The 12581-nt window shown below is 38.2% G+C and overlaps 1 protein-coding gene across 11 annotated transcripts in view; it reads right to left on the reverse strand.

Annotated features, from left to right (window-relative positions):
• cobl (cordon-bleu WH2 repeat protein) overlaps positions 1–12581 on the reverse strand; it is a 43397-nt gene that overhangs the window by 1887 nt on the left and 28929 nt on the right. For 10 of the 11 annotated variants that reach the window (XM_008323909.3, XM_025061402.1, XM_017038020.2 and 7 more), the window contains 8 exons: positions 9603–9773; positions 5911–6226; positions 4141–4259; positions 3860–4051; positions 2178–3733; positions 1874–2098; positions 1391–1507; positions 147–437 (listed from right to left, as the gene is read on the reverse strand). In XM_008323909.3, the coding sequence (XP_008322131.1) occupies positions 147–437; positions 1391–1507; positions 1874–2098; positions 2178–3733; positions 3860–4051; positions 4141–4259; positions 5911–6226; positions 9603–9773 (2987 nt within the window). The remainder of the gene's footprint in view (positions 1–146; positions 438–1390; positions 1508–1873; positions 2099–2177; positions 3734–3859; positions 4052–4140; positions 4260–5910; positions 6227–9602; positions 9774–12581) is intronic. The other variant, XM_008323914.3, reaches the window with a different exon arrangement.

The raw sequence follows: 12581 nt of genomic DNA on the forward strand, positions 1-12581 counted from the left end.
ATCAGTACTAGTAATCCGTAATGGTGAGCACAGAAATGAAAATAAGTCATACCCGTATTGGTTTGTGGGAAAAACAGTAAACTCTACTTATATTTTCATCACATCCAGTCTGTGGTGTAAACAGATGATTTGTTCTGTTATTGTACCTTTTTTAGCTTCTCAGCAGCAGATCCAGAGCGAATGGCCTCCAGCATTGCTTCTCTGGCCATAGCAGGGTTCATGGCTGAGCTAACACTTGGACGTCCAACAGGGTTCGGTTTACCCTGGGACAAATGAGGGGGAGGAGGTGGTGCTGCTGGTAGTGGTGCGGTACAGACAGTAGTTGAAGTGGCCGAGGCAGAAGAAGGGGAGGGAGAGGATGGACTTTCTGAGATGCTCTCCTTCAGTGATGCTGTCTTCCTGAACATGTCCAGTTCATCAGCTGCCTCACATTTGGTCTGGGAGAAACAAAGAGCAGAGAAAAGACAATAGACACAAAAGCATGGGTAAGAGGCCAGCTGCTTCAATAAAGTGTATGTGCAGCGATACCCTGAGCTCTGTTATTATGACTGTGGCAGTCGATAATTTATATGGACCAGAACTTTACTTGACAGAATTTTCAATGCTGTTTTTGAGATACCTTTCTAGGTTAACTGTTAATTACCTTTGAAAAGTTTGAAAGTGTGTCCAATCCCAGTTAACAGGCACATATTTTTAAATATAATTATAAATACATTTAAAATATAAATTATATATTTACATAATTTATATATATATATATTGAAATTTGACTTGACGCTATATAAGATTTGGTCTCTAAGACGTTTTTATAATAATTTCCCTAATCAGACTATGATTAAAAAAAAAAAACATTTTCATGTAATATAATAATGTAATGTCACTTTTCTCTAGTTATCTCTTCCATTAACACATTTCTTTTGAGAAGTGTTTTGAGAACAGTTATGTGACTCATTTAGTCAAGCAACATTCCAGAAATTTCAAATCTGGTGAGGAACCCCCAGAATAGGACCACAGATGTTTCAGCTGTAGCAGCATGATTTCTGCCCTTTTACTGCACAGGTCACAGTCAACACACATGGATGGAAATAGGCTCACATGCTTCCATAATGTGCTGTAAGGTCGGCTTTGGAGATGCAACTGAAGTGTAATAGGAAGAAATCTCTGTTTTATTTCACATTACAAGTTTGGTCATCAGATGAAGCTTGCAATTATTTTCAAAAGGACAATTATATTCCATTTTATTTTTATCTTATATTTTTGCATGGATAAGTATTCATCTTTAAGTTTTATTTTTAGTATAGTGGGTATCGTGAGTGTCCTGAATCAGAGACTATTCTCTTCCAGCCCCTTCCCTTTGGCTGTCATATTTTTATACAGTACGAATCATTACCTTCCTCAGACGGTCTGAGCTACTTTGGGCCCTAATGGCAGCCAGAAGAGCAGACCTTTCATTCTCATCTTCAACATCAGGATGCTTTTTCATACAACTGGAACCTGAAGTTGAAATCTAACGAACAGACACAAAAAGGGACATCAGAATAATGTCTAACACTTTCATGACTTGTTCTATTGCATGTCACTTGTAATGATATCTTGAGTATGTTAGAGAGAAAAAGCATGGTTTTAAAGAATGCTCCCAAAGCTTGAATAACCTGGCTGTATTTTAAAATGACAAGGACAGAAAGGCTCAGTCTTTATGAGACAAATGTCTTTTCCAGCTGACAGTACTCAGTGACCTTGAATAACAGCACTATGAGGTGAGAACTGCAGCATTTCTTCTTTAAGAACTGTGTGTTTCTATAATTGGTAGTGAGGTCTTTTTTTAAACCTTATCCCATATTTCTCTCCTCTCATGCACTGTTCCACGTCTCACCTTCTTGAGTCTGTCCTTGCCTCCCCCCGTCTGGATCGCCTCCATCAGACTGCTGTGCAGAGACGTTTCCTTCTCTACAGATCTACAAATCACTGGCCTGAACTTTTTAATTGGCCCAAACACTGTCACTGTCTGTGATATACAGTTGTCAGACACTGTGACAGAAGGCTGCGATCTATCATCTGGTGTTATACGATTGGCTACCTTGATAGTGTCTTTTGTGTCCTGCAGAAAAGGTGGTGCAGTATAAGTACATACTACATTGTACACAGAATATTAATATAGTGGATTCTAGTTTACTTACATTTAAGGCAGTGTTCTGAGAGGCAGTGTGTGGTTGAACAGGAGAGTGAGTTGAGCTGCTCGGTGCAGCCTTGGCGCTTCTGAGACCAATACGTCTAATATTGTCTCTGTCATTGTTGGCGGTCACTTCTATTTGGTTCAGGCCATTATAATGACTCTGCTTATTCTTGACAGTTTCTGTTTCCAGTGTGAATACGCTTTCTTTTGAGGATCCAGCACAAGTTCTAAATATTCCTCTTTCTGCATTCAATTCTTTAAAATCTCTCTGGCCATCTGACATATACTCTGGGTAACTTATGGACCTTTTGGAACAAGGAGGGTCGGGTTTAGAAGTAGAGTCACTCTGCTTATTATCTGACTGGGAAGACTGGTGTGGATTTACTTGTATAGACCGTGCAGATCTCTGGACGACAGTGCTCTGATTTTTCACAGAAACAGAGAAGTCAGAGACAGGACGGACAGGGTTTGGTTTAGCAGTTGGTTGTGGGGTGTATTTATTGATGGCAGACGCTACATAATGACTTGACGTTCGCTTCGCTGGTTTGAGAAAAGACAGGTCTCTGTTCAGGTCTGGGAGGTGTGCAGCTGGAAGAAGAGATTTATTACTTGGCTGCTGGATATTTTTGGACACTGTCGTCTTGCCTTCCACCTTTAACTCCTTTGCAACATGGATGTCATTTGTTGATACTTTAGTTTCTTCTTTAACAGTATCTGCAGGTTTGACTCTCTCTGTGGGTTTATAAGCCACACTTTTTGTTGTTGCTGTCTGATGGTGTTCCGTATTGTTATTCCTCCATGTCTTGTCTGAACTTATAATTAGTGTACTTCTTGGTTCATCCGTGATTTCCTTGGTTTTATTCAACTTACTTTTGCTGGGAGCCACTAAACTTTCTTGCCTTTCATGACATACACTCCAAAAAGCTTTGGCTTTTCCAAGGAGAGGAGTTTGCTCGTTGCCATTATTTTCAAATCCCAATAAACCACCAAAATGTTCTGTATTTGTTCCAACTTTAACCATATTTCCTTGATCATCGATCTTAATGGCACCTTTATTTTCTGTGACTAATGAGTTTTCTGTATCATCATGAATAACAGAAGGTTTTGGAGGAACCACAGTGAAAGTTTTCATACCAAAGCGTGAGGAAACATTTTGAGTGATTTTACTGTGTGACTCTTTGACTCTTTCTGTTATCTGGCTTTCTAGTGGTAGAACTGGTTTTCTCTCTTGAGAGTACTGAACATCGCTTTTGATACCATCAGGTCTGCTGTTCCTTCTTTTGCTGTGTTTCTGCCTGTCAACATGAGATTTCATTAGTGATTCTGAGCCTCCTTTATCCTCTTTCACACTCTTTGAATCAGTCCTGGCTTTGCTTTTTATCTCTAATATCTTATCTTCCTCTTTATCAACACTAGACTTGTTCAGTGGTGAGTTCCCATGCTGCTTGAGTTGAGGTGGCTGCTTAGTAGTTTTCTTTTTTTTGCTGCTATCATTAGCTGTGTGAGCATTGTTGTTCTTATTCTTTAGTTCTGAGGTGAGCTTGTGACTAAACTCTGGACCTGTTTAAAAAAAGGGAAAACAGAGAAAAGATGAACAAAATATAAAACATTCTTTCACTGGTTTGACAAAAATGGTTTTCTTCACAAAATATGAGGTAAAAAATGAGGTTGAGTTAAAATTGTTACCTTTGCTACCAGCTGATATGGTCTTTTTCACCAATGTCCCTTCATTTTCAACAATGTTCATTTCATAGTCCTCCAGAACTTCATCTATGGCTGTGACTGGCACATCCATGTCCACTACAGACACTGGCACTTCATTACTGTCTGTGGACACGTTATAGGAAGCCTCCTTAAAAGAGGCGATATCAATGTGGTCTAAAAATGAAGGGCAAAAGGTTTTGGTACATAATATGACAGTGATATATGATAGTGATATTTTGACAGAAGAAAAAAAAACTCCTTACTTGAAAGTCCTGCTTCAAAATCTACCAAAGTCTGATGGACCTTGGCTGTGACGTTCGGGTCGTTTTCATATCTCTGTGATGATTTTTTGCACTTTGCCTCTAGGTTGATGCCATTGTGCCTGATGGTGCAGACAGTTATTGTCAAAAATCATCGCAGCCACGTAAAAAATGTACAAAGCGAACTAACTAACTAACTATTTTGTACTGGTTTTACATGTAACTTACAAATGCAAGTCTAATTTAAACGTTGCCTCCTCTCATTCAGTTTCTACTGTTTTTTAATCCTTAGTTTTGGGCTTCTTGAAACACTGTCACTTTTGCATATTTTAATGCAAATTTAACATCAAAATACACAAAATGACTCATCCAGTTATACAGTACAAGCTAGGATTAATATAACAACATCAGTAAACCTTACTAACAATGTATCCATAATCCTGTAAAGGTCAGCCTCCAATTTTAGCACCCGATAGCAATTGATCAACAATTTTTCTCTCCAAGATTGTAATTAACATAACTGTCCTTCTCCATTGAGAAAGCTTGGCATAACAGTATCATTAACCAGATTAAACCAGATGTAACTGAACAGCTGTTTTACCAACTTATTTCCAATAACTTATCTGTATTGAAAACCAAGAGGTTAAATACAGTTCAGCAAGAGAAAAAAAGGAACAGAAAAGTGTTATTGTTGCCCCAAAAAGACTTTCTTTTTCAAATGCGAATTTTGTTTTTATTGGAGAGTGTTGGCTTTAAAACACACTCCACAGCAAAGACAATATTACCACAGTTCAAACAGCCCCAGCTCTCTTCAGTGGTTCAAAGCTGCATTACCATGAGTTAGTGGTGTATTAGCCATAACAAATTGCAACAAGGAAGCCAAACCAAACAAAATTTGTCTTCTAAGAGATTTGGGCTGGTCTCCTTTTCCTCAACGTTTCTGAGAAAACAAGGTTATAGTGGTTTCCTGGAAAACCGAGGAGCCAGCAGCATCAGGCCAGACCAAAGATTTATAAAGTTTCTCTGAGCAACAGCATTGATCCAGGATCCTGCGTCTGGGAACTCTACCATGACAATTTCACAGCAACTTTTAAAGGTGCAAAAGTGTTGTGTGGCATTATTCATTTTCCACAAAAAGCTTTGAATGCTTGACTAAAACCATAACTTATAAAGCCCAGCCCATTCAGGGTTGAGGGAGCCAGCACTGGCTAGATGTCAAATACTGTAACACATGCAGAATACTTTTTCTGCTTGAAAAAAAAAAAAAATCAAAACAAAATCTCTATGGCAGGACAATACAGGAGGAAAATGACCATTAATACTTTAGCTAGCACTCAGCTGAAGATCGTATTTTTAGCAAGGCGTAGAGATTATAAACAAGGTTAAATAGTACATGCATTACTTCTGCTGCCAGGAAACTAGGAACAATTAAAATGGATTATGTCATAAAAAAGGACAGTAATGAGAGTGATCTGAGACAGACGATGGATATGAGTTGGAAGAGAGATGAGTTCATACTCAGAAGCAGGAGCCCAGACAGATTAATGAGTCAGGTAGACAGTCTTTTTGTTGAGGCCAAAGCAGCAGTGCATTAATGTGTCTCACCACCATGAATGAGGATTTTAATCATCACAGTGGAATAAATCATAAATCAAATACATTACTCTAGAATGCTCTGCTTAATTACTCTCTTCCCTCATCTTTATTTACAACCCATAAGCCCATAACTACAATGCATCATCTCTCTCAGGCTGTTTTGGATTTTTTTTCTACCTGCATCTTGATCCCCAGGTGGCACATCCCTCATCACTGTCACTGGAATTGTCCCGGACTGGTCCCAGAAGTCTTTCTCCCCCGCCTCCGCTATTTCCATCCAGAGACAAACTCCCATCTGGAGATGTGGGCTGGGTGTCAGTTGGAGAACTGACAATGCCCGAGTCTTCACCCTCTGCCATGCCCTCTGAGGCAGCGTAACCTTGGTCTGGCAAGCTGCTACCACTGCTGCTGTTGAGGGATACAGTTTCCTCCTCAGGCGTTTCAGTATCATTGTGTCCCCTGACTGCAGAGCTCTGCATGGAGTGGAGCCAAGCTGTTCCAGAATACAGAGAGATGTCAGGATCAGGATTATGACCTATGACTTTTTTGACTGTTAGTAAGTTTTATCAAACTATTTCACACAGGTTTCTGTTGAATCACACCATGCAATGAAAGTAAATTGTGAATCAGCTAAATCTAGCACCACTGTGAGTTAATTTGTTTATTATAGCCTGGAACTATGCTACAAATGCTGCACAGTTTAAGTGACATTAACTAGAAACATAGAGACAGCGTTTTCCATTGAAATGCACTATTGGTCATAAAGCTCTGCAGTATAACACAACCTTCCAGTTCATTAATCAGCAAATACACAAATTGAAGTACTTGTACTGGTTTGTATACAAGACGGACACCTGGTCACCCTATTCACCCCCCTGATCTCTCCCCCGACTGAAACAGAAACAGCGACAGGGAGGGATTGTCTGTTTTGTCTATGACCCGAGTCTTTGGCAGTTCAGAGGTAAAATTATATTAAGCTGTAGCATCTGCTGAGCAGATTCTCTGTCTTGAAGTTATTTAATTAGGTGGTCTCTTGGTTGATTTAAAAAAAAAAACCCACCATGGCATACAATGGAAGCCAACTGACATCTAAAATTTCAAATATGATAACAAATACATTACAGCGTTGTTTTATTTGCACCTAAAAGATAATTTAAAAAAAGTTGTATTTTGTAATGTTTTTGAAGAAAAATAAACTAAAGAAAATTGAGTGGACAAAATAAAAGCAGTGTGTGAGGAGAGACATTTAAAAAAATATATTGAGGATGTATTTATGTTAGTTTCAACATTCATTCACCACACATACAGACCAGAAAACACAAGCCAAATATACAAACACAAGCCCAGAGCACAACCACTTGTGGTCTGATAAAACAGCTTTAATGATGTGTGGGTGGATTTACTGTAAATAACTCATTTTAATTAGATTTTTACAGTACTCTTTTAGGTTCCAGTGAAAGACACTGTTGGTTCATGCCCTCTCATCTCTTACACACTCTCATGCTCTGGTCAGTACTGTGGGGTTTTTTTTTTTTTTTTTGAGAAGTTATTTAATCTCTCTCTGATCTCACTGAACCCAAGGCCAAGATAATAAAAATCAATGCACCATTTGTTAAGTTTCTACAGTCCAGCCAGCACAGAATTCTCCAAAATGAGTTTAGCAGCAAGTGACACGGTTAGTGATACCAGGTGTCTAAGTGTGTGCATGCATTTGGACATGCTTTGTGCTTTAGCATGTCTGTGTGTGTGTGTGTGCTTGTGTGCACTAGGCCTGTCAGTTTTGGGCCTAGTCCTAATGGTGTTGAGAGAACTGTCAGTTCCAGGAGATGTGGTGATGACTCACAGGGTTGTCCTCCAAGCTCCTTCCCAGCAACAGCTTAGTCATGCCAGCTACAGCCACAATCGGCCACAAACACACACATACACACACACTCTCACACTAGTTTTTGCCCTGTCTGTATAGCAAAAATTACACAAGTAAACAAAGTTTTCACATCGCCATAACTCAATGTGACCTTTGGATCATTCCTCCATTCAAGACATTTTGGTTAAAATTCAATACTGTTCCAAGTTACCAGGAAGAATCAGAGTATTACATTCTATATAATCTTATACTTTTATTTAAAATGTTGTTTTTTCCATAGCAATTCAACTCAGGTACAAGAGCACTTATAAATCGCTAATGAAAAGCTCTGAGAGAGAAACTGGGTTCACTCATCAAATATGCCTGACATTTTTCAACATACATGACTGACCTAAAAATAGTTGAGCTTAAAGATATCAGAAAGACTACAACAGATAAACTTCAATGACCAAAACAATTATTCCATTATTATGTATTAATATGCTAAATAATAACCACAGATACCTGAACCTCTCACAACCAAAACTACAGTACATACAGTATACTGTACGTATGGGCTATGCATAACAGCACTTTACATTGACAAAATAACTTGATATTTTTAAGTGTTTTGAAATGATTTAATTACTGTAAGCTGACTGTTAACCTTATATGTATATTGAGAAATACTATATTTTAAATTGACATCTAAGAACATTCTTTAAAAAACAAAACTTTCCAGACTAATGTTAGAACTACATCTTTAAAACACACTTGCTCCTTCTACTAGTGTCATTGATGGATCACCCTTTTCCATATTCATGCCAAAGGCAACATGCCCTCCCATCTCCAGTTTCTACTGTGATCTCCAACACCAGGTACAGGGAAAACATACACGTTACAGCTATTGATCTGCAGATATCACATCACCAAAATATTGGCTGGTAGATATTGCGTGGCCTTGCCTCATAACCTCATTTCAGCATGTCACTCATCAATCACATTGAACCCGATCCTCCCAGGGATTAGCTCTGCTGTCATTGTATATTCTTACCACATTCTCCAGTCTGCTTTTAACTCAGCCCTGATCTCATACATAATCAATGAAAGGCAGCAATGAGTTCAAGATTAAAACAAACAAAATATATATATATATATTTTAGAACATTAGTTCACACACTAAATATTCCTTGAAACAGCTGTCATAAAATATTATACATTTAAAACCATGCTAAAACAGATGAAGACAAGTACCAAAAAGTGGCCTCTAAAAGTGACAAGAGAAACCATTTAACGGAAAATGAATATTGAACAGAGAATATACAGTAAAATAATGTAAATACTGAGAAATTTAAAAGAGAAAGTGAAAAGAGAAAGGAAAAGTTCACAGATGAAGCAAAGGGAAATGGGAGAGAATGGACAGTCAGGTGAAGAAGGGTCAGGCCAGGTGGACACTTCAGGAGTGACTGGAGCGCAGACGTACAGGTCCACAGCAGTATACTACAGAGAAGGGTGAGGGGTGAGGAGAAAGGGAAGAACAGATGTGTTTTAACACAGATACAGCATGTCTGCAGTGAATATATGGGAACAGGTCCACACACTTGAATAAAGGTCACTCATGTAAGGTGCCACATTTTTTCATTGCAAATGTAATATAATCCTATGTAGTGTTTAGTACAACATAAAATCTACTATGGTGATTGGTGTTGACCTTAGCCTTGACTTACGGGACAGGCAGAATAACAGGGACTATTGTTTGACATTTATAGATATGAAATACCTTAACCCCCCGTGGACTAACCTAACAACTCAGCTGCACAGGTTGCTCACTGAAAGATGCAAGTCATGTCAGGGCAAAGCACTGGAAACATTGTAAAGACAGACACTTTCACAAATTCACATCAGCTGTACAAAAATATTAGAAAGAAAAAAAAAAGAAAAGAAAGTAGAGGATGAGGCAGCTTCTGGGAAAGAAAAGAAAGACCAGGAATTAGTCAAATCGAGAAGCAGACCATCTGGAACCTACACTGGGGTGCCGTTTCTTCCATCTCTATAGGACTCTCTGGGGATTTATTTCCTGTAGACTCAATGGGAGGGGAAAGCGGGGGTGGAGTGGATGAGGCAGAGGGAACATGTTGCAGTGGTCCGTGGGTTGGGCAACGTCGAGGTTTAGGAGGTGCTTGTTGATCAGGAGTTCCTGTTGGTGGAGCAGGGCAGCAATAATGGGCATGATTGTGAGGGAGATTTAAATTATAAGTAAAAAGAAGAAGAAGAAGAAGAAAAAATATATACTTTGGCCTTGAGAATCTTGATGTTTACCAGACATTTGTAAAACTTCGACTTGGTTAACACAAAATATGTTGACTAATCAATCTAAATAACATTATGACATGTAGGGCATAAAGTTACTGTTACTGTAAAAGGACAGGGTTGTACAACAGCTACCTTAAATGTCCTTCTGCATCAGCCTGTTAAGTCAGCAGGAGCTGTCAACACGCTGCTTTATCTGTTTGCTCTGTCATTGAAAATATTAGGGAGTTCAGATGATGAAATTTAGTACGGTGAACCCTGTGCAATAATAACACTTGCCTGTAGATTCCACCCAAACACACACATAAAGTCCAAATACTTATTTTTTCATCTTTAATCAAGTCCAATAATTCACTTAACAGTCCCCTCCTGTCCACCTGTACTTGCTTAAAAACACAAATCTGTATCACATAAAATTACACAGAAACGTCTTAAATATGCTGATCTGATAACAGATGGCAACTAAACAAATATTGCTGATGTACTGTATATATTAAATGCCCCGGGATCATGTATCACTGCACATCTGACAGGGATGTTCTTTTAATTCTCATTGATATGCGCATTTTACCTTACGCTGCCATTTGATTTTCTTGCTACAGTATCATGTATCATTTCAAGTTTGACCTCAGAGAAGTGTATACTTTATATATACTGTACAGCATGTGCACTGTTATGTGGGCTTGCAGTATATATGTACATAGGTTAATGTTTTATATTTATCAAAATACACATTTTTAAGTATGAACAAAATGACAACATTTATATTGATCAAAATACATATTTTTAAGTATGAACAAAATGACAACAATAATTCCACAGTCCATCCCCTTATTGTTGCTTTAATATACACTGCACAAACGTGCTTCAACTTCAGGTCAGAAGCCCAGCTTGTGTCAGACCAGCCTCACTGAGGGCAGGGAAAACACAGAAAATAAGTCTATGATCAAAAAATGTAATGCATACTAGTTGTTTTTCAATTTGGTGTTATAGTAAGTGTAATATTGTCAGCAGAGTTGACTTTGACTCCAATTGTTATATACAAAACATTATGTTGTGATAAAATTAGTCCTTCCATTGAGGTAACTTGTACTGTACAGATTTCAGTCTGTCTATCTAAGCAGAATGACACCAGTATGCACTGTATGGATGCAAAGGGTGCAGTTGTCTAGCCCCAACCTGTCGAACAAATATTCATTTTGTGCCGAATATGTACTGTTCATATGTAACACAGCACAGCTACAATGAAAAACATTCCAAAAAATGTGGAAAGTTAAAAATTGGACAGAGAATAAGACAGGACCAAATGAACTTTTATGAAGAAAGTGTCTATTTCTGAAGGAATTCTAAAGTAGAAGCATGTACAGTGAACAGTGGAGACATGAGCAGCTATAGAATAACCATAAAGAGACAGAAGGTGATGCCAGATCAGCAAAGTGTAAGGACATGAAAAGACATGTCCTTAGTCTATGAATTTATTAATGATTCTCTGATGTCTCTTCTATCCTGTCTGTCACACAAACGTCCTCATTCTTCATTCATCCTCCTGCTTTTATCTCCCTATCCATTATTCTCATCTGCCTAAGTCCTCCCCAGTGGTCTTATTTCTACTTTGCTTCCCTGCCATCCCATTTCTCAGGCTCTTTTTTCTGATCTGCAGTCTGGCACCCTAACCTTCCTCATCTCTGTTCCAAGTTCGCTTCTTTCATCTCTGCCTCTGTCAGAGCTATAGGTTTCATCAAGACCAATAAACGAACAGGAAAAAGTCACATAAAGTCTGTTCAGTTCTATTATGGGTGCTTGCGACTTCATATCTGTCAGTCCACATTAGAAAAATGAGGACAGAGAAAGAAAACATCAGGAGTAAAAAGAGAGAAAATCACAGATAGAAAGATGAAACCAGGTTTCTGTAGTTTAGCCGTGACATGCATGCAGACATGTTTACATGAATCGCAATCTTCTTCTGCTGCAGTTTGACAGCTCAGCGCTGTAGGGAACAAGTTAAGTCACTTTTCAAGAAGATTAGAAATGAAGAAATGTTAGCGATCGTTTGAATGCCTATAGGTTTGAATTTCTCAACATACAATGACCTTCTATGGCTCAGTGATCCACGATCAGTTCCCTTTTAAAGGAAAGATTCTATACTGTGTTATGAAGAAAAAAGTGTCAAAAAGTTCACAATTCAGTTCATATAAATGTAACTGGTGTAATATATTATAACACATATAGGTGGGTGTTGATATAGAGTAAAAAGAGCCACAGTTTCTGGTTGAAAAATGCATAAGTATAATATAAAATAAAATGAATTCATACCAAAACTGTCAGGTACAAGTATTTTGGTAGAAATATCATAATACCTGAACACATTTTCAGTAAATGTGTAATCTTGTATTTTCTTCTTTGGAGGGATAATGTAGAGCGAAGCAAAAATCTGACTTCATCAGAACAATTGACATGGGATCCAATCGCTGTTTGCGTCATTCAAAAGCCACCTGCTACTTTAATTGAGTTAGCACAGACAAGTATGTAATGCAAAATTAATCCCAATGATATTTATTTGGATTGAGAACTGAGGAAATTGAAGGCAAAGTTTAGGATTGTCAAACCATTCATGAAACATGAATTTGAATGAAGCAGAGACACTGCAATGTGTCAAAGTAGCACCAAAGTGGATGGCAAGACCAAATGTTTTCCA

Source organism: Cynoglossus semilaevis, chromosome 13 (genome assembly GCF_000523025.1).
Source record: "Cynoglossus semilaevis isolate Cse_v1.0 chromosome 13, Cse_v1.0, whole genome shotgun sequence".
In the NCBI taxonomy this organism is placed as follows: Eukaryota; Metazoa; Chordata; class Actinopteri; order Pleuronectiformes; family Cynoglossidae; genus Cynoglossus; species Cynoglossus semilaevis.